Source organism: Triturus cristatus, chromosome 3_2 (assembly GCF_964204655.1).
Source record: "Triturus cristatus chromosome 3_2, aTriCri1.1, whole genome shotgun sequence".
Lineage (NCBI taxonomy): Eukaryota > Metazoa > Chordata > Amphibia > Caudata > Salamandridae > Triturus > Triturus cristatus.
In genome coordinates this window covers 1163745437-1163765266 of record NC_140584.1, presented here as the reverse complement: position 1 = coordinate 1163765266, position 19830 = coordinate 1163745437, and the positions used below count along the sequence as shown (strand labels likewise).

Sequence of the window (19830 nt, the reverse complement as noted above, 5' to 3'; positions counted from 1 at the left end):
ACCCTCCACTCGAGATCCTTCCTCAAGTCTACACACATGCTCCTTCAACCTTCATGTACACTCTCCACACAACAGATCGAACCATCAATAATGCAGCAGGTGCAGTGGCAAGGAGTCCAGACGGGGTGAGGGGCATCTGCACCCTAATCATGGCACTGTTTCACTGCCTAAACAGGGCAGTAGGCCTTTTTCCGTTTCGGCATTGGGAGCCATGGTACTCTAGCACATGCTCTGTCTGTTGCGAGACATTTTGGTAGCTTACAGTAGGCTTAGAGCCCACCTGTTGCTTACCCTGGTTGCCTTCATTATGCCTCTTATTTATTTTCTCATTAGTCAGCTTATGTAGGCTTTCTTTAAACTTTTATGTGTTTTCCTACCCTGGAGCATGGACGTGTTACTCACGTTTCAGACAATACTTTTTTTTGGTTTTGTTGAAGCACCCTGAGAGTACCTGTGCTTTCCAGCTGTCTCTTTTGTACGTCTCTCCCTGCTGTATTCCTCTTTTATACCATCTCTAAGTTGCCGTTGTTGGTTCCTCCTCACCCACCTTACCTTGCTCTTCTTGCTCCCCACCACCCCTTTGTCCATGTACTTCCCCCATTCACTCCCTCCATTGTCCATTTGCTAGCCAGAGCTGATTCCCCACCTTGAGTTGTCAGCTTACGGCCCCTTCTCCTCCTTGCTTCTCTAGCCACGTCTGTCTACCCTCCGGGTGGGAGGGGCAGGGACAGCAAGCTGACAATGGAGAGTGGGCGAAAGGGACTGTGGCTCGGCATTGTTAAAGTTAGAGCTATTGGCATTGCTCATGACAATGCCGTTTCTTTAAATGTTTTAAAAACAAAAACATAAACAAAAATAATGTCATGAGCAATGCCAATAGCTCTAACTTTACCAATGCCGAGACCATTGCATTGTAAATGCTTGTTTTTTCTTCTAATGCAACATTCTCTCGCAATCTGTAGGAGCCTAGGTCTGACTCAATCACCCCTGAAACTTCCAGAAAGTGCCTTGTTCATAGCTGGGCATGAGGCAAGAAGGGGCCTGAAGGGGGGTGTAACAGATGATTCTTGCAACGTGTGCACCGAAGCAGCGCTCGGAATTTGGCGGGAAAAGATCAGACTTGCATGTCCAGATAAAAGGGCTGGTCTCCGGGACGCTCTAGCACAGCTCAGCCTCGGAGAGGGGGAAGGCAACGGCCCATCTGCTATCAGCCACAGTCCGCCCCCTCTGCACTCTTTGTACCCATCCCCCACACTGGTGAGAAGGGGGTCCATGACAGTCCTAGCACCTGTCTCACCCTGGTGAGAAGCGGAATCTGGCAATCCTTGCTTCCGTCCCCCGCCGAGAGGGGAGTCCTTGCATCCGTCCCCCGCCCTGGTGAGAAGCGAGTCCATGACCGTCCTAGCACCTGTCCCACCCTGGTGAGAAGCGGAGACCGGCAGTCCCTGCATCCGTCCCCCGCCCTGGTGAGAAGCGGAGTCCGGCAGTCCCTGCATCCGTCCCCTGCCGAGAGGGGAGTCCTTGCACCTGTCTCACCCTGGTGAGAAGCGGGATCCGGCAGTCCCTGCATCCGTCCCTCGCCCAGGTGAGAAGCGGAGTCCGGCACCGTCCCCCCGCCCTGGTGAGAGGGGAGTCCGGCAGTCCTTGCACCCGTCCCCCGCCCTGGTGAAAAGCGGAGTCCGGTATTCCTTGCACCTTTCCCCCTTCTGGTGAAAAGCGGAGTCGGCGTCAGAAGTTCCAGGGGGCAGATTTCATAAGAGGATGGCTGAAGCTGAAGTTCGGGAACCGATGGGCACACGTGCCAACGTTTCAGAAGAGGTAAGGGGAGATTTAAAAAAAAAAAACATAATCGGGAGAATGCTTCTGTCCTACCTGAGGCAATTGCAGGCAGGAGACAGCCAGAATTAGCCACTTTTTTTGGAAAACAAATCTGTAGTTTCCCGCCTGAATGAGGTCTGTTGACAAATATGGACGGTAACACCTGGGTGAACATGTCATAGCTTTTGTTTTTGACCATGAGCCCAGTGTTTTAAGTGGGAGGGGTCCTGCCGGTGCTCAGTTCTAAAAAGCAGGTACTGAGTCGGGTCCCTAGCGGGCTCTCCGTTTTTGCCCTCACCCTCAGGGTGAAAATAAATCTCTTTGTGAGACTCGTTTTAGCTTTCACAGTCTCGTCATTTCAAAACTGAAGCATTTTCAATGTTCTGTGCAACAAAGCCAAAGTTGTTTCTTATTTATTTTACTCAACTTACAACCATTGACATAGCCAATAGTCCTGGCCTGTTGTAGGTGTAAGGTTACTTATTGTATTATATATCTGGAGGCAATGACAATTTACAGCGCTCTGACACCTTCGGGTATTTTCCGCGCTTTATAAAAATGCACCAAATAAAAAAAAAAAAAAATAATAACAGAAGCAGCAAAAAAACAGTCGGGGCCCACTATGCTAAGCAATAAGCACATATTTTTAACTCGAGTATTTTAAGCCACGCCCTTACATCGGCCACGCCCCTTTGAGAGACCCACTGGTTGCTCATCCCACTTGAAGCCGTGCTTGAGCCTCCAGATGTGTCCGCTGAAGTACAACGCTCTGCTCAGTCAGGCTGCTCTGTAGTGCCACGTGTAAGAGCATGAGGGGGGGGTTGGGGAGGTTTGGTTTCGGGAGAATCTAATCGAGTAGGGACTGCTGTCATAATTAACTGACAAGGAATGTTATATTTGTATAACGTTTGCGGTTGTCAGAATAAAATAAACCCTGTTGCGGCCTCTCTTTCAACGTGCAGTTCTGGGTACGTTTTTTCTGCCGGTGTGAAACGCTGTTTTTCAGTCCATTGGAGCTCTGAGACTACTTCCTGCCTGGGCTTCTGATCGAGCACTTTGGTTCTAGAAAATTCTGCTCTTGTCTTAGATGGAAACACTCAGGGGTTTTGAGATTTAACTCTTTTTTTTTTTTTTTTTTTTTTTTTTTTCTTCTCCCAGCCTCGCAGACGGAAACATGAATTAGTGTGAGCGTGTGTGTGTGTGCGCGTGTGCATGTGTGTGTGCATCTGTGTGTGAGTGTGTGTGCCTGTGAGTGTGTGTGCCTGTGTGTGGTGCATGTGTGTGTGTGTGCATCTGTGTGTGCGCGTATGTGCCTGCATCTGTGTGTGTGTGTTTGCCTGTGTATGTGAAAGCATCTGTGTGCGTGCCTGGGCGTGTGTGCGCATCTGTGTATGTGTGTATGCCTGTGTATGTGTGCCTGTGTGTGCATCTGTGTGTGTGCGTGCCTGCGTGTGTGTGCGCATCTGTGTATATGTGCGTGCCAATGTGTGTGTGTGTGTGTGTGTGTGCCTGTGTACCTCTGGTCGCTCCCCACGCTGCACGGCTCCTCCCAGGTGTCTGTGACTGGTTCCCTCTGCTGCCGCCGCGGGTTTGCTGCTGTTGTGCCTGGTATCTGTTCTCATTTTATCGTTTTTCACAGCATTTTCTACTCTCTTGCCTAGTATCTCTGTTTTTTCTTCTCTGTCCTTAGCGCCGCTGCCCTCTGTGCTCCCCGCCGCGGCTCCCCTGCGGCCCGCCCCCTTTCCTTCTGTTCCCCTTCCCATTGGCCGCCCCGCTCCCGCCTCCCAGCTGCTCCTCCCTCCCACTTGGCCTCTTATGGAGGACGCTGCGCGGAAGCGCAGCAGGCGCGCCGCTGGCGCGCCGAAGGCAAGCCCGTCTGCGCCTGGACCGCGCCCAGCACCCCTGGACCCCGGACCGCCAGAACACCAGACTGCACTACGATTCCAGCTCCCTCCAAGCACTCAACCTCGGACGCGACCACTCCTGCTCCCGGGCCACCCCGAAGCACACCCAAGGACTTTTCACCTGCCGGAACTGCAGCTTCACCAGCATCCGGCCAGTGAAACCATCAACCAGAGAACCAAACCACCTCCGATGCATCCTCCTCAACACCCGCTCCGCCTGCAAGCACGCCATCGAACTCTGGGACCTCCTAGACTCAACCACCCCGGACGTCGCCTTCATGACAGAGACCTGGCTGAACACCTCCTCGGCACCAGACATCGCCATAGCCATCCCAGAAGGCTATAAGATCTCCCGCAGAGACTGCACCAACCGAGTGGGAGGAGGAATCGCCATCATCCACAAAGACACCCTCCGAGTCTCAACCAACACCGAAGACACCCTCACCTCCGCCGAGCACATGCACTTCCAGATCCACACCGACCCCAACACCACCCTCAGAGGAACTCTCGTCTACAGACCTCCCGGACCCCGAACACACTTCAACGACACCATCACCGACCTCATCAGCACCCACGCCATCGCCTCCACAGACTACATCCTCCTCGGGGACCTGAACTTCCACCTCGAGGACAACAACGACGCCAACTCCACCGCCCTAATCGACAACCTCGCCAACCTCGGACTCAAACAGCTCGTTAAGACACCCACCCACGCCGCTGGACACACATTAGACCCCATCTTCTCCGCAAGTCCCCACGTCTCCTTCAACCACACCACCGAACCCCACTGGACCGACCACCGATGCATCCACTTTACTTTCAAGAAACCCACCACACACCACCGCACCCAACAGCCGCCATGCCGATGCTGGGGCAAAATCACCAAGGACCAACTGACCACCACCCTCGCCCTCAGACCACCGGCCGACCCCACCGACCCCGCCACTGCCGCCACCAACCTGAAACAGTGGCTCAACAACTGTGCCGACACCCTCGCCCCTCTCAAGACCCCTGCAACCAAGCACACCAACAAGAATGCCGCATGGTTCACCGAAGACCTCAGGACCTCCAAGCACACTTGCCGAAAACTGGAGAAGAAATGGCTCCGAGACCATGCACCAGACAGCTACACGGCCCACAAGAACGCGATCCGCAAACACCACCAACTCATCAGGACCGCCAAGAGGACCGCCTTCAAAGATCGCCTAGACAACAACGCACACAACTCCAAAGAGCTCTTCAACATCGTGAAAGAACTCTCCAACCCCAGCGCCAGCACCAACGACGTCCCACCTTCACAGGACCTGTGCGACTCACTGGCCACCATCTTTCATCGCAAGATCACCGACATCCACGACAGCTTCAACTCCTACACCCCTTCACCCACCGCCGAGACAACCGCCCCTACGACCCGCACCAGCCGCCTGACCGCCAGGACCAACGTCAGCGACGAAGACACAATCAAAACCATGAACTCCATACACTCCGGATCCCCTTCTGACCCCTGCCCCCACCACATCTTCAACAAAAACAGCGCATCCATCGCACCCCATCTCCGGAAAACAATCAACTCCTCCTTCGAGACTGCAACCTTCCCAGATAGCTGGAAGCATGCCGAGATCAAAGCCCTACTGAAGAAACCCAAGGCGGACCCCAACGACCTCAGGAACTTCCGGCCCATCTCCCTGCTCCCCTTCCCGGCGAAGGTCGCAGAGAGGATTGTCAACAGACAACTGACCCGCTACCTCGAAGACAACAACATCCTTCTAAACATATCAGCAGCCTTCAACACGGTCTGCCACCGCACCCTAACAGCTCGCCTCCACGACGCCGGAATCCAAGAGAAGGCCCTGGCCTGGACCACATCCTTCCTCACCGGCAGAACCCAGAGCGTCCGCCTCCCACCCTTCCACTCCAAGACCACCGAGATCATCTGCGGCGTCCCACAGGGATCCTCCCTCAGCCCGACCCTGTGCAACATCTTCATGGCACCACTCGCCCACGTCGCACGACAACATAGCCTCAACATCATCTCCGACGCAGATGACACCCAGCTGATCACATCCCTCACCAACAACCCCGCCACTGCCAAAGCCAGCTTCCTGGAAGGAATGAAAGACATCGCAGAATGGATGAAGCTCAGCCGTCTGAAGCTGAACTCAGACAAGACGGAAGTCCTCATCCTCGGACCATCCCCTTCCGCCTGGGACGACTCCTGGTGGCCCCCCGCCCTGGGAACCGCCCCCAAGCCCACGGACCACGCACGCAACCTGGGATTCATCCTTGACTCCTCCCTCACTATGACCAAACAAGTCAACGCCGTTACATCTTCCTGCTTCAACACCCTCCGCATGCTCCGTAAGATCTTCCTAAGGATCCCCACCGGAACCAGGAAGACGGTAACCCAGGCCCTCGTCACCAGCCGACTGGACTACGGGAACACCCTCTACGCCGGGACCACCGCCAAACTACAGAAAAAACTCTAGCACATACAGAACGCATCTGCTCGACTCATCCTGGACATCCCCCGACACAGCCACATCTCGGCCCACCTGAGAGACCTGCACTGGCTCCCCGTCAGCAAGAGGATCACCTTCAGACTCCTCACCCACGCACACAAGGCTCTCCACGACATGGGCCCCGAATACCTCAAAACCCGCCTCACGTTCTACACACCTACCCGCCAGCTCCGCTCCGCCAGCCTCGCCCTCGCCACGGTCCCACGGATTCGCAGAACCACCACCGGAGGAAGATCCTTCTCCTACCTGGCGGCCAAGACATGGAACTCCCTCCCCACCCACCTACGAATGACCCAGGACCATCTCTCCTTCAGGAGGCACCTCAAGACCTGGCTTTTCGAGCAGTAGTGGCACCACCCCTCCCCCCAGCGCCTTGAGTCCCTCACGGGTGAGTAGCGAGCTGTATAAATGTGATTGATTGATTGTGTGTGTGTGTGCGTGCCTGGGTGTGTGTGCGCATCTGTGTATGTGTGCGTGCCTATGTGTGTTTGCCTGTGTGTGCATCTGTGTGTGTGTGCGTGCCTGCGTGTGTGTGTGTGTGTGTGTGTGTGTGCATGTCCAGGTCAACGCAATCCATCACTTCTGTCAAGATTAACATAACAAGCATTTGCAATGCAATAGGTCTCGCATTTAGGCAAGGTTGAGCTATTGACATTGTTAAACATAAATAAAAGGCATTGTCACTTACAATGCCAAGAGCTTAAACTTGTGTAAATGCAAAACCCATTGCAGTGCAAATGCTTGTTTTCTAGTGTGTCCCAGCCTACAGACCCACATCTAGACAACTCCACCTTAGGAAACATTTAATTGGCAAAGTTGATTCCAATAGGTTGAAAGCATTTGCAGCGGCCATCGTTCAGCGAATTCAGTAAAACTACTTGAAGGCAGAATGTGTGGGTGGCAAAATAAATTGCCCCCTCCATCTGTGTGAAAAACAAGTGGAGCACAAGTGATTGGCTGTATGCTTGAATGAATACCAGCCACTGTAATTACCCAGCGCGGTATTGGAGTCCATTGTGTATTGTCCACTCTGCCACCTCAGAAAAGAACCAGCCATGTGCAGACAGAGCCAGACTAGGAACTCATGCATCCTTGACAAACATGTTTAAATCAGTGTGTTCTGTTACTATTCTTTCTCTCTCAAAACCGGCCTCCAATGGTTCCAGCCACCTGGGGCGTAAACTGATGGAATGAATGTCCAGTCCGATCCTGTATGCAAATCAGCATTGGTCCTTTTCCAATGGGAATAGCCTAAGCTTAACTGCCAGGTCTGGTAGCCTCCAAATGAGAAGCCAAACAACCCCAAACTACTTTGTCCTATGTAGTCCACTTTAATGAGGTGCAGTCTAAGGCCTGTGGCAGTGTGAGCATAAGACCATGTCCTGGCATATCCATGGTGCACAAGGCATCTGGCTGTGAAAAACAACCGCTGATGAACCACATTCCAGGCCATTATTTCTGTGTTCAATACGAAGGGGAAAGCCAGAGTAATCCTCAGTGGCTGAGATTAATTCAAGCATGTCACCCACCACTTTTTTGTTTTCAATCCATCTACGGGTCCACCTGTTTTGTTGTTATCTATCATTCACAATGTTTATTTGTTTGAAAAAATATACATTTCTTATGTAAGCCATAGATTAATATATGGCTGTTACTTGCTTTGATCTGCACGCCACATGTTTGAACGCCACATTGGGTAATAGTAACACCAGTTCTTTATAACACCTAGAAAAGGTAGAAGTGGGCTATTAAAGAAGTTATTATAAGCAACACTTCGATCCTTAGTCACACCAATAAACCGTATGACACAGACTTTAATAAGCAACGAACCAACCCTGTGGGCCTTGATGCAGCTGGGAGCGAAGGGCATGTTCCTTGGTATGTTAATCGTATGCCCGCGCATGCTCTCTTGCTTTCGTTTGAGACATCAAGACCCACTAGTCGAGGTTATTTTCCCTTGAATTCTGGGACTTGTAGTCTTGTGTAGTCCATTATAAAACAGGACTACAAGTTCCTGAATGAAAAGGAAAAAAAAATCGACTACAGCAAGACATCACCCAAGGGCCTGGGAATCTTGGCAGCTGTGACGCCTCACATGGGTAGTAAGCATTATAGAAGTGCAATTACAATACAACACATCTTAATTTGTGAACTCTGACTTTTGTTTGGAAGCACTGAGGGCATCAGGCAGGTTAGGAGGACGGTAGAGGCCGCCTTCCGAGTGCAGAACCTCTGATCTCCGTGCAATGCACAACCATGGTCTCTCCTTTAATACAAGGATGGCTGTTAGAATGCATTGTCTCAATGAGAGCCCCCGTCATAGGGTGTGTGGACCGGCATATTGTGGATTTCCAGGGACTCCCACTCCCTGGTGAAGAAAGGAATCCGTAGCTTGGTGCAGCATGTGCTTACATGGGAGAGATGAGCCGGGCCGGCCACCGTTCGCCTGAAACTCCCAGCATTGGGAGGGACGTCGATGCTGCCGCGGTCCCATCGCCGGTCATGGGGAGCGCAGAAATTACAGCTCCGCTACGGGGAACCTTTGTTGGAAGAGCGGCGGCGCGGGGAAATCGAACCGGAGGAAGCAGTAACTGGTGGGTGACCCCCTGGGTGAATGCGGCGCGCGGGGACAGGATTCGGAGGCACGGGGGCCAGCGATTGGTGAGGGGCTTGGGGGAAGATGGGCCTGCCTGTCAGCACAGTGGTACAGGCCTTAAGACTCATTAGTGGACTGGCCCAGCGGTACAGGGACTGAGCTTCTCCTTCTTCAGTAAGTGTCTCCGCTACAGAGGAGGTGCCATGAAATGAATGGTCATTCAAATGACTGCAGTTAACAAGCGCGGTGCTGGTGCAATCTTCCAAATGTTCCTGCGACACCTAAAGTTGGCCGAGCCACTTAACACTCGAGCCAGGGGCGTGTCTCGGGCTCAGCTTGAGGTCCCCATTCATTCTCCATGTTTGATTTCTGTGTAACATACCTGTGTACCCAGTGAGCACGCACCATGACGTGCCCACACTGAGATAGTATTTATGTTGCTCATATGTAACTCGAAGTGGAATCATGCTGTATGTGACATCAACGTTGCTTTATGCATGACGCCTTGACATGCCATCTCATGAAGTACCAGCTTTTTGAAACTGTGTTTACTGCACACATGGGATGGGTTTTAACTAGGCTGCTAGTCTTTGTGCACAATTATAGTACCAGCAGTTTATCTAAATTCTACAGTAAGGCCTGCCCATGTTATCCATCGTAAATCTACCCTCCTGAGTGAAATTCATTATGTGTTCAATGGCCATTCATTCATACATCTGCAGAGGGCGCCCGCGCGCAGGACAGAGCATCCAGATAGGATGTTTTCACAACGGAGTTGTATCATTTTGTAGACACTCTCATGAAACATTATTACCATGGCATTTTTACACACTCCCCCGTTTTCTCTGAGCATGACATTTTCAACCTATGACACACGATAGGCCATTTACAGACGGTCCCCTTGACGAATTTGACTGTGAGCGTGTGCACTACCTCGTGCACGCATGCCACGTTAATCACCCATTTAATACTGAACTATCTGGGCAGCCAGCCTTCATTCAGAGCTTCCGCCATGAATGAGAGGTATGTGCGCCCCTCAAGTAACTCCTTAACCTTCTTAGTAACTTTCCAGATGACCTAGGCACCCCCAACTGGTTTTTAGGTCTCGCCTGACCCAGCGCATGCGCTGGTCTGGCGAGACTTATTGAGAGGGCTCCAAAAAGTGCTGCCAGCCTAAAGCTACAGTGCATGTGCGCGGGCGCGCACACCACTTTTACCGCAATTACTTTCACTTTAGCGGCCGCTTTGATGTTTGATCGCGATCACTTTCCGGCCGCTTGGCAGAGCCAATAGGTCAGACCAGGCAGCACTGCAGCACAAGCGCGCATGAGTGGGCATGGTGAGCTAATTTTTAGCCCGTGCCCAGTCATGCGCACTTGTGTTTTCACGCACTTGCGCATGCCCATTAGGAGCCCCTCGGTCTCCTAATGGGCAGGCGGTGGGCGAAGAGTAGGCTGTGCCCTCAGCCAATCCTGGCGCTGCAGCAGCGCCAGGATTGGCTGAGGGGTTGCCACTGCAGTGCTGACGTGCTGTTCCAGTTTGCTCCTGGTCCGCGTTGGCGCCTCTGCCCTCTTCAGAGGCGGTCAGGTAAGTTTTCCTCTTAATTTTAAATGTATTCTTATTCTCCCGTGCGACCCACCCCCTGCGCGTGACCCCCACATTTCTGTAACATGTAGGCGCATTTCAGAGCTTTCCAAACTCGCGCATTTGAAGGTGCGGTCATTTGTGATGTGCACAAAAGCGGCTTCGTGAAAAAGAATTTGGCCAAAATCACACAGTGCGGAAGCTGAGACGCCGTGATTAAGCTCGGATTTTTATTTTCATGCTGCAATTCAACTTGCCCAATCTCTCGGCATGCTGTTGCGGGGGCGGGGAAGCGCATTCCAGGCGGGGGAGCGGACCCTTTGAAGTATGATGCCGAGGGCGCCAGTGGGCTGAAGTGCTCCCAAAAGGGGATTGCATGGCGAGCACACGCTCTCTTAGTGTTACAATGTCAGTCTCAAGATGTCGCCTGCTGCTCCCTTAGTGGACTTTGTGATGACTTGGTCTATTTGTAATTCTAATCTGTCTCTTTTGGTGTGTCTTTTTGGCTTTCCCTGTGGGTGGTACAATGAGAACTTTAAATACTTTTATATGTCTCAGAGTGCCTCAGACCGATCCCTTAGTGGACGTTGTGGTTGTTCTGTCTTTCTGTAGGTCCTAGTTTGTTTCTTTTTGTTTCTGTCACTGTGTCTGTCTGAGTATCTCTCGCTGCTCATTTAGTGAAACTTGTGGCTGCTATGTTTTTTTGTAGGCCCAATGCTGTCTCTTATTGTCTCTGTCTCAGAGTTTCTCTTGCCTCTCCCTTAGTGGGCATTGTGAGAAGTTGGCCTGGCATATGCTGGTCGCTAGTTATAGTGGCCACCTTGCACCAGTCCAATTCGACTCTTATGGTAGATAGGTTTAAGACCACCTTTTAAAGAAAGCTATCCTAGTGGTAGCTGTGGAGAGCAGCCTTCAGGCTAAGTCTCTGAGGAATGTAAAGCAGCTTGTTTTACCTTATAATCTCTTGAATTACCAAATGAAAGGACACCACACACGTGTATATATATCAAATATATATGTATTTATTTCTAGACACACTACTAATCTCTTTATGAGATTAGAAACCAGGTACACATTCAAATGTTAACAGTTGTCAATAAATTAAGCACAAATATGGCAGGAGCCCTAGGGGCGAACCAGACCATATACTAAAAAAAATGGGTTAACAAAGTCGACTTGCAAAATGACAAGGCCTAGGGCCTGGGGAATCGCTGGGGCTTCACTACTGCAGTGTTAGCAGGTAAGTAACAAGCCCACGTGAGACGCGTGCAGTGTCTAAACACAGCCAGGGGTTCCCTATTGGTTTCAATGGAGCAAGTCGCGGTTTGTATTTTAAAGTTTTAGGGCACTTTGAGGAAGTCGACAAGCAAGCCACTTACAAGGTAAGTACTTCGAGGGCCAACACACACTTGGGCACCGGAGTGCACGAGTTACCTCACCCAGGGAAGCCGGGTGCATAGGTGTCTTTTGGTGTCGGGTCGAGGCGCTGTTTTCAATAGAGACCAATGAAGACTTGCTGCTTGTGACGACTGGAGAGGTGTCCGCTGGAATCCAAAAATGGATTGAAGTTGGAGAAGACCTGAAAATTGAGGGGACAGTGTTCAAGGTCACTTGCCAATGACTGGTGGCCAGCAAGATGGATGACCACTGATGTCGCGTCGATTCAGGCTGTTGATGGAGTTTTGAATCTTCGCTCACGAGGTCCAAGAGAGATCGACGATGACCAGCAGCTGGATTCGGAGTGTACCATGATGTCTGCAGCTGATGGCGGTGTCGGCAACCGGATTGGAGCCAACAAGCCTTGGCAACTGCAAGTCTTGTGTAGACTGAAGATAGTCGATGATGCAGACCAGCAAGGTCTGATGGACTCACCCAGCAAGGGTAAGTGAGGGCAGGCCTGGAGCAACCAGGAGAGCCCTTTAAGTCGATGAGAAAGTCTTCGGGGGACTCACTAGCCAACGGGCAAGTGACCGCAAAGACGCCGCCTCAGGAAATGCTTCACAGGAGCCCACGGTCACTCGGGATGGGGTAGGCAGCTGATTTTTGGTGCAAGACCTGTTGGAGGCTTGGGCCACAAATGGTCCAATGCACAAGTTCTTGGAACGTTGTTTAGGGTTTGCACTCGACAATAGTGCACGGTCCCCGGGTATTGCTGTTCCTCATCACTCGTAAGGTCCACTCGCCACAGCTTCGCTGGGGACTCACAGGGGCCGTCGAAGTCAGGAAATCCACTTCCGGGGCAGCAGGGACTTCGAACTCCGGCGGGAGCGGGAACGTTTGCAACCGTTGATTTAAGTTTCTGGTGCCTGCCAAGCAGGGGAGTCACTCCTTGACTCCAAGGGAGATTCTTCTGTCTTCCAAAGGTAGTGGAACGTCGAAGGGCCAGGATTCTTCTTTGTAGAGCGTCGTCCAGGGTTATCTGCTTTGCAATGCCAATGCTTGGTATCTTATAGTGAAGATAGGGGAGGGGCTAGCTCTAGGACCACTCTTCTAGGAGGGTCAGGGTAGTTGGTGGTTACACCCACTTCCCTTTGTCCAGTTTCGCGCCAGAGCAGGGGCGGGTAGCCCCTGAACCGGTTTGAGCTTGCATATGCACAGAGGAGCCTACTGCTTCCACAGTGCAGGACTTCAAAGCACTCTAGGAGTGCACCCACCCAGCTCCAATACACTAAATCCTGTCTGGGAGGTGGTGACACCTCCCTGTGACAGGATACCTTTTGTTGGGCTTCCTCTACTTCGAGTTTCGGTCCGCAACAGGAGGGCAGCCCAGTGTCTATGCTGGTGGCATCCATTTTGTGATGCCAGGACTCCTTTAGATTTCTACCGTTTAGTACAGTGGGTACATGTCATACCCTCATCAGTTACTGGTGTGGGGGTATGATTCCAAGTTGTTTGACACCAAACACGACATGTTTTGATGCAGTCATTCCAAAGTTAGCATTTACCGCGAGGTTATAATGCACTTAAGAGTATATGGTTTAACCGCATCCACAAACAGCAGCAGATAATAGACTCTGCCAGCTGCAGAGGGGCCTGCTCATGCAGGAGCACCCCGTCACATAGTAAACCAAGCACCCTGCCCTCAGGATTGATAGGGCCTACTATAGGGGTGGCTGATAGGTTTATATGTGTGTGTATGGTGAGATATAGTAACCTATACCTCAGTGAGGAGTGCTAACACTACCTCACACAGGCTGCAGTAGCAGGCCTGTGGTGTCATATTGAGATTGCTTCCCAGGGGTGGCACAACATATGCTGCAGCCCCTGGTAGGCCTGTGAAGTACCAATGCCCTAGGTACCTAAGGTACCATGTACTAGGGGCTCATAAGGTACCACAGTATCCAATCACTAGTGCATCTAATATGCACACCAAGTTGTTTAGAGAGATCAGTGAGACTGGGGCCCTGATTAGCAGGGACCCAGCCAGACTATAGCCAGAAACCAGTATATACATCAGAAAAAAAGTGGGGGCAACATAAGTGCAGATCCTACTCTCCTACAGGCATTACAACGGCTATTTTTGTAGGTCTTTTTGTGTATGTCTCTGTGTCTGCCACACCATGTCTCCCACTGCGCTCTTAGTTTTATTATGAGACTGCTCAAGGTTTTGGACTCTCCGTGTCTTTCTCATAATATCTCTCACTCTTCTTTAGTGGACATTGTGGCAGCTCTGTAATTTTGTAGGTCCTAGTCTGTTTATTTGTGTGGCTGTCTTAGAGTGTCTCTCACTGCTCTCTTAGTTAGTGTTGCAGCAGCTCCATCTTTTTGTAAGTCCTAATCTGTCTCTTTTTAGTGCCTGCCTCTGTGTCTGTCTCGGAGTGTCTCCCTTTGCAAATGTTGTAGTGACTCTGTCTTTTTGTAGGTCCTCAATCAATCAATCATGGCATTTATATCGCGCACTACTCACCCGGAAGGGTCTCAAGGCGCTTGGGGAGGGGGGGGTCTGCTACTGCTCGAACAGCCAGGTCTTGAGCTGTTTCCTGAAGGCGAGGTGGTCCCGGGTCAGCCGCAGGTGGACCGGTAGGGAGTTCCATGTCTTTGCCGCCTGGTAAGAGAAGGATCTTCCTCCGGCGGTGGCTCTCTGGAAGCGGGGGACGACGGCGAGGGCGAGGTTCGCGGATCGTAGCTGGTGGGTGGGCGAGTAGAAGGTCAGGCGGGCGTTGAGGTACCTTGGGCCCAGGTCGTGGAGGGATTTGTGTGCGTGGGTGAGGAGTCTGAACGTGATCCTTTTGTTGACCGGGAGCCAGTGCAGGTCTCTGAGGTGGCTCGAGATGTGGCTGCGTCGAGGGATGTCCAGGATGAGTCGGGCGGAGGCGTTCTGGATGCGCTGGAGTCTCTTCTGTAGCTTGGCTGTTGTTCCGGCGTAGAGGGTGTTTCCATAGTCCAGTCTGCTGGTGACGAGGGCCTGGGTGACTGTTTTCCTTGTCTCGGTCGGAATCCATTGGAAGATCTTGCGGAGCATGCGGAGTGTGAGGAAACAGGATGAGGAGACGGCGTTGACTTGTCTGGTCATCGAAAGAGTGGAGTCCAGGATGAAGCCCAGGTTGCGTGCGTGGTCCGTTGGTTTGGGTGCGGTGCCTAGGGCCGGGGGCCACCAGGAGTCGTCCCACGCGGAGGGTGATGGTCCCAGGATCAGGACTTCTGTCTTGTCCGTGTTCAGCTTTAGGCGGCTGTCTTTCATCCATTCGGCGACGTCTTTCATCCCTTCGTGGAGGTTTGCTTTGGCGGTGTCGGGGTCTCTGGTGAGGGAGAGGATCAGCTGGGTGTCGTCGGCGTAGGAGATGATGTTCAGGTTGTGTTGGCGAGCGATGGCCGCTAGAGGTTTCATGTAGATGTTGAAGAGCGTAGGGCTGAGCGATGATCCTTGCGGGACGCCGCAGATGATCGTGGTGGCCTCCGAGCGGTAAGGAGGCAGACGTACTCTCTGTGTTCTTCCGGAGAGGTATGAGGTGATCCAGTCTAGGGCCTTCCCTTGGATGCCGGTGTCGTGGAGGTGTTGTACTAGGGTGCGGTGACAGACAGTATCAAATGCAGCGGAGAGGTCTAGGAGGATGAGTGCTGCTGTTTCGCCGTTGTCGAGCAGGGCACGGATGTCGTCGGTGGCTGCGATGAGAGCGGTCTCGGTGCTGTGGTTGGTTCTGAATCCGGACTGTGACGGGTCGAGGGATCCGTTCGTCTCGAGGAAGGCGGCCAGTTGCTTGTTGACGACCTTTTCGATGACTTTGGCCGGGAAGGGAAGGAGCGAGATGGGGCGGAAGTTCTTGAGGTCTGTCGGGTCCGCTGTTGGTTTCTTCAGTAGGGCGCTGAGTTCGGCGTGCTTCCAGCTCTCCGGGAAGGTTGCTGTGTTGAAGGAGGCGTTGATGATGTCTCGGAGGTGGGGTGCGATGGTGGGGGCCACTTTGTTGAAGACGTGGTGAGGGCACGGGTCGGTCGGGGATCCGGAGTGGATGGTGTTCATGATGCGAGTCGTGTCTTCAGGGGTCACCTCGGTCCATGTCCGGAGGATGGCGGCTGGGTGCGTGGGTTCGATCGGTGGGTGCGGGGGGTGAACGCCGAAGCTGTTGTGGATGTAGGCGACCTTGTGGTGGAAGTACGAAGCGAGGGAGTCGCAGAGGTCCTGTGAGGGGGCGATGTCGTTGTTGCCGGTGATGGGGGTTGCAGAATTCCTTGACGATGTTGAAGAGCTCCTTGCTGTCATATGCGTTCTTGTCCAGTCGTTCCTTCAGAGATTTCTTCTTGGTGGTGCGGATGAGCTGGTGGTGTCTGCGGGTGGCGAGTTTGAGGGCGGTCATGTTGTCGGCGGTCTTGTCGAGGAGCCAGGTCTTCTCCAGGGTGCGGCAGGCCTTCTTGGAGTCTTTGAGTTCGTCGGTGAACCAGGGGGCTTTCTTGCTTCTCGGCCTGATGAGTGGGTCCTTCAGTGGGGCGAGGTTGTCGGCGCTAGTGAACAGCCACTGTGTGAGGTTGCAGGCTGCTGTGTTAGGGTCCGGTGTCCTGCCGGGGGGGTTCTGGCTGAGGGAGGTGGTGAGCTGGTCGGCGGTGATCTTGCTCCAGTTTCTGTGTGGAACCTGCTTCGGGTGGTGGTGGGCCGTGTTCTTAGCGAAGCTGAAGTGGACGCAGCTGTGGTCGGTCCAGTGGAGTGCGGTGGAGCGACTGAAGGAGACGTACTTGCTGGAGGAGAAGATAGGATCGAGCGTGTGTCCGGCTTGGTGCGTGGGGGTGTTGACCAGTTGCTTCAGACCGAGGTTGGCCAGGTTGTCCAGCAGGGTGGTGGAGTTGCGGTCGTTGTTGTTCTCCAGGTGGAAGTTGAGGTCCCCAAGGAGGATGTAGTCGGTGGAGTGGAGGGCGTGTGGGCTGATGAAGTCCGTGATGTCATCGCAGAACTGTGCCCGCGGTCCCGGGGGTCGGTAGATGAGGGTGCCTCTGAGGGTCGTCTGGGGGTCGATGTGGACCTGGAAGTGGAGGTATTCGGCAGCGCCGAATGTGTCGATGGACGCAGCCGAGATGCGAATGGTGCTCTTGTGTACGATGGCGATGCCTCCTCCGGTCTGGGTGATGCGGTCTCTCCTGATGATCTTGTAGCCGTCCGGGATGGCTATGGCGATGTCGGGCGCTGAGGAGGCGTTCATCCAGGTTTCCGTGAGGAAGGCGACGTCTGGGGATGCGGTGTCGAGGAGGTTCCAGAGCTCAACGGTGTGTCTGTGGACGGAGCGGGTGTTGAGTAGGATGCACTTCAGGTGGTTACTGCTTCCGGTGCTGCTGGTGGGTGCGGTGCAGGATCGGAGGCAGGAGAAGTTGCAGGAGCGGCAGACGAAGGGTCCATGGGTGCGTCGAGGGGTCGCTTGGTAGCATCCGGGGGTCCGGGCGGTGTTGAGTGCGATGAGCGTGGCGAAGTCGTAGGTCCTGCGGGGGGGCTGGCGGGCGCGGGGGCCAGGGGGTCTGGCGCTGGGCGCGGTCCAGGCACGGACGGGCGCAGACGGGCTTACCTTTGGCGCACCTTCGGCGCTCAGTCGGCGCTCCCGCTGCGCGCGTCCGCTGCGCGGTCGCGGAGGGGGCATCATAAGTAGGAGCCCGGAGGGAGGGTCAGCAGGGAGGCGGGAGGCTGGGTAGCCAATGGGCAGTGAGGGGAGGCGGGACTGCGGGGACCGGAAGCGGGAGGAGGGGAAAGAGTGACCGGGGCAGTGGCGGCGGAAACGGCGAAAATAAAGAAAATCAAGCAGGCAGCGAGCGGAGGCCGGTACCTGTGAGCGGCGGAAGGAGGTAAGTGGCGCCAACGGAGGTTGCAGTGGGTGTAAGGCAGCGGCAGGCGTAGGCAGCAGCAGGGGAGAGGAGCGACCGCCTGTGGGTCACAGGGGGGTCACACTGACCAGCGCGGTGAGGATCCCTAAGTAGGAGCCCGGAGGGAGGGTCAGCAGGGAGGCGGGAGGCTGGGTAGCCAATGGGCAGTGAGGGGAGGCGGGACTGCGGGGACCGGAACCGGGAAGCGGGAGGAGGGGAAAGAGTGACCGGGGCAGTGGCGGCGGAAACGGCGAAAATAAAGAAAATCAAGCAGGCAGCGAGCGGAGGCCAGTACCTGTGAGCGGCGGAAGGAGGTAAGTGGCGCCAACGGAGGTTGCAGTGGGTGTAAGGCAGCGGCAGGCGTAGGCAGCGGCAGGCGTAGGCCGCAGCAGGGGAGAGGAGCGACCGCCTGTGGGTCCTAGCTTGTTTGTTTTTCTGTCTGTCTCTGTGTCTGTCTCAGAGTGTCTCTCGCCACTCTGCTAGTGGACATTGCGGCAGCTCTGTATTTTTGTAGGCCCAATGCAGTCTCTTTTTGACTCTTTCTCTTGCCTCTACCTTAGTGGACGTTACTGTGGTTTTGTATTTTTGTAGGTCCCAGTCTGTGTCTTTGGGGCTCGCATAGGAAGCCCTTGTGCTGTCACTATGAGACATGCTGTATACAGGTATTGACTTTAAGCTCTGCCCATGTCCCGCCCATCTTGTCAATTGGCTCCTCTTACTGTCCTTCGTAAATGGTGGCTTTTAATTTATTTGTGAATAGGCTTGGTAGTCCCTCCTTAGTACCTCACTCTCTTCTGTTGTTACCTCCTATGAGGACAGCCCCTCTTACATTTGTCCTTACTCTCTAGGTTTCATTAACACATTAACAGTTAGTGAGCCCTATTTAGTTAATTTGTTGCTGAAGCAGGCACGACACGCTGTCCATGTCGCAGCAGAGGAGGTACATTTTTGTAAATCTGCTCTACTGTAAAAAGTACAAAGTAAAGCATTTTTTTAAAAACTATTTTTTTACTTTATTAGTAGCTGTAAAGTCGGTCGCCTGACGTTTTTTAGTATTTATTTGCTTTATTAGCATTCCCCACACTGTACTATAGCTTCACAGGTTTAAAGCTAAAACGTAGTGTGCCCCGATTGCTACAAAAGTAAATGAAGAATAGGGAAAAAAAGCGGGCAGACAGCTCATTTCTTTTCCATTTATTTACTTTTGTAGCAATCGCGGCATGCCGTGCTTTAGCTTTACACATCTACAGCTAAAGCATGACACAATTTCTACAAAAGTAAATAAATAGTTTAAACAAATGCAGCGCCACCCACTTAAAAAAAAATATTTATTTACTTTTGTAGAGAATGTTTGTCAACAAGGCGCCTGACAAGCTTCATGCTTTAACATGGTGGCCGACAAACCCCAGTAAGCAGCTGGTGGGCTCTACGCTCACCATAAATTTGTAATATGGCTGATACGTTTGTGGGTTTTCCTTTTTGCAATCATGAGTAGACAAGTTAAATGTACGTCTTGATTGTTTGGGGAGTAGTTCTCTACAGGATTTGGGTTGAATCTTGTGCTGTTTGGTAAAACTGCATGCTGGTTGCTTTTATGATCGTTTTGCTGCTCCATAGGTTGATGGCCTTCGAGAAAGATGACAAGTAGCACGTAAGCCTGGCCAGTAAATTGCGGCTTGTGTCTGTTTTTGCCTATCAGCATACTTGGGCCATTGCCCTGAGCACTCTTGAGTTTTACCCTTGTTTCTGGTTACGGGCGCAGTACGCCCTGTGTGAAGAAGGGCTGTTTATCGTAATATATGTTTAACCCTGTTTATCGCTGTCGCTTCGAAGCTTTGCCGCACATGGATTGCAGTGACCCTTGTAATATGTGGCCCCAATGTCTTTCTTGATGCGCTCAGGAGTGTAAGGGAGGCCGCGGCATGCCTGGAGGCAGAAAAAGTGGCAGCGATCACACAGGAGAGAGACAGCATGGAAACCGCCCACGATTAGGCTTCCAAGGAGGACAGACGCCATTTTACCTGGTGATTCCAAAATACCACTATAACAAGGGTCGCGGGTAAGTGTTCATTACACCTTCCTCTTCAGTTTGTCTCTTTGAATGCTCCTCTCTACAATCTTAAAATGGACCAAT

General features: G+C 52.8%; 1 protein-coding gene across 1 annotated transcript in view; it reads left to right on the top strand.

Annotated features, from left to right (window-relative positions):
* Positions 1 to 1138: 1138 nt before the first annotated feature.
* Positions 1139 to 19830, top strand: part of LOC146859342 (uncharacterized) — a 72284-nt gene continuing 53592 nt past the window's right edge. The window contains exons 1-2 of the mRNA XM_085650018.1: positions 1139 to 1818; positions 19598 to 19755. Coding sequence (XP_085506144.1) covers positions 1762 to 1818; positions 19598 to 19755 — 215 coding nt within the window. The 5' untranslated portion in view covers positions 1139 to 1761. The remainder of the gene's footprint in view (positions 1819 to 19597; positions 19756 to 19830) is intronic.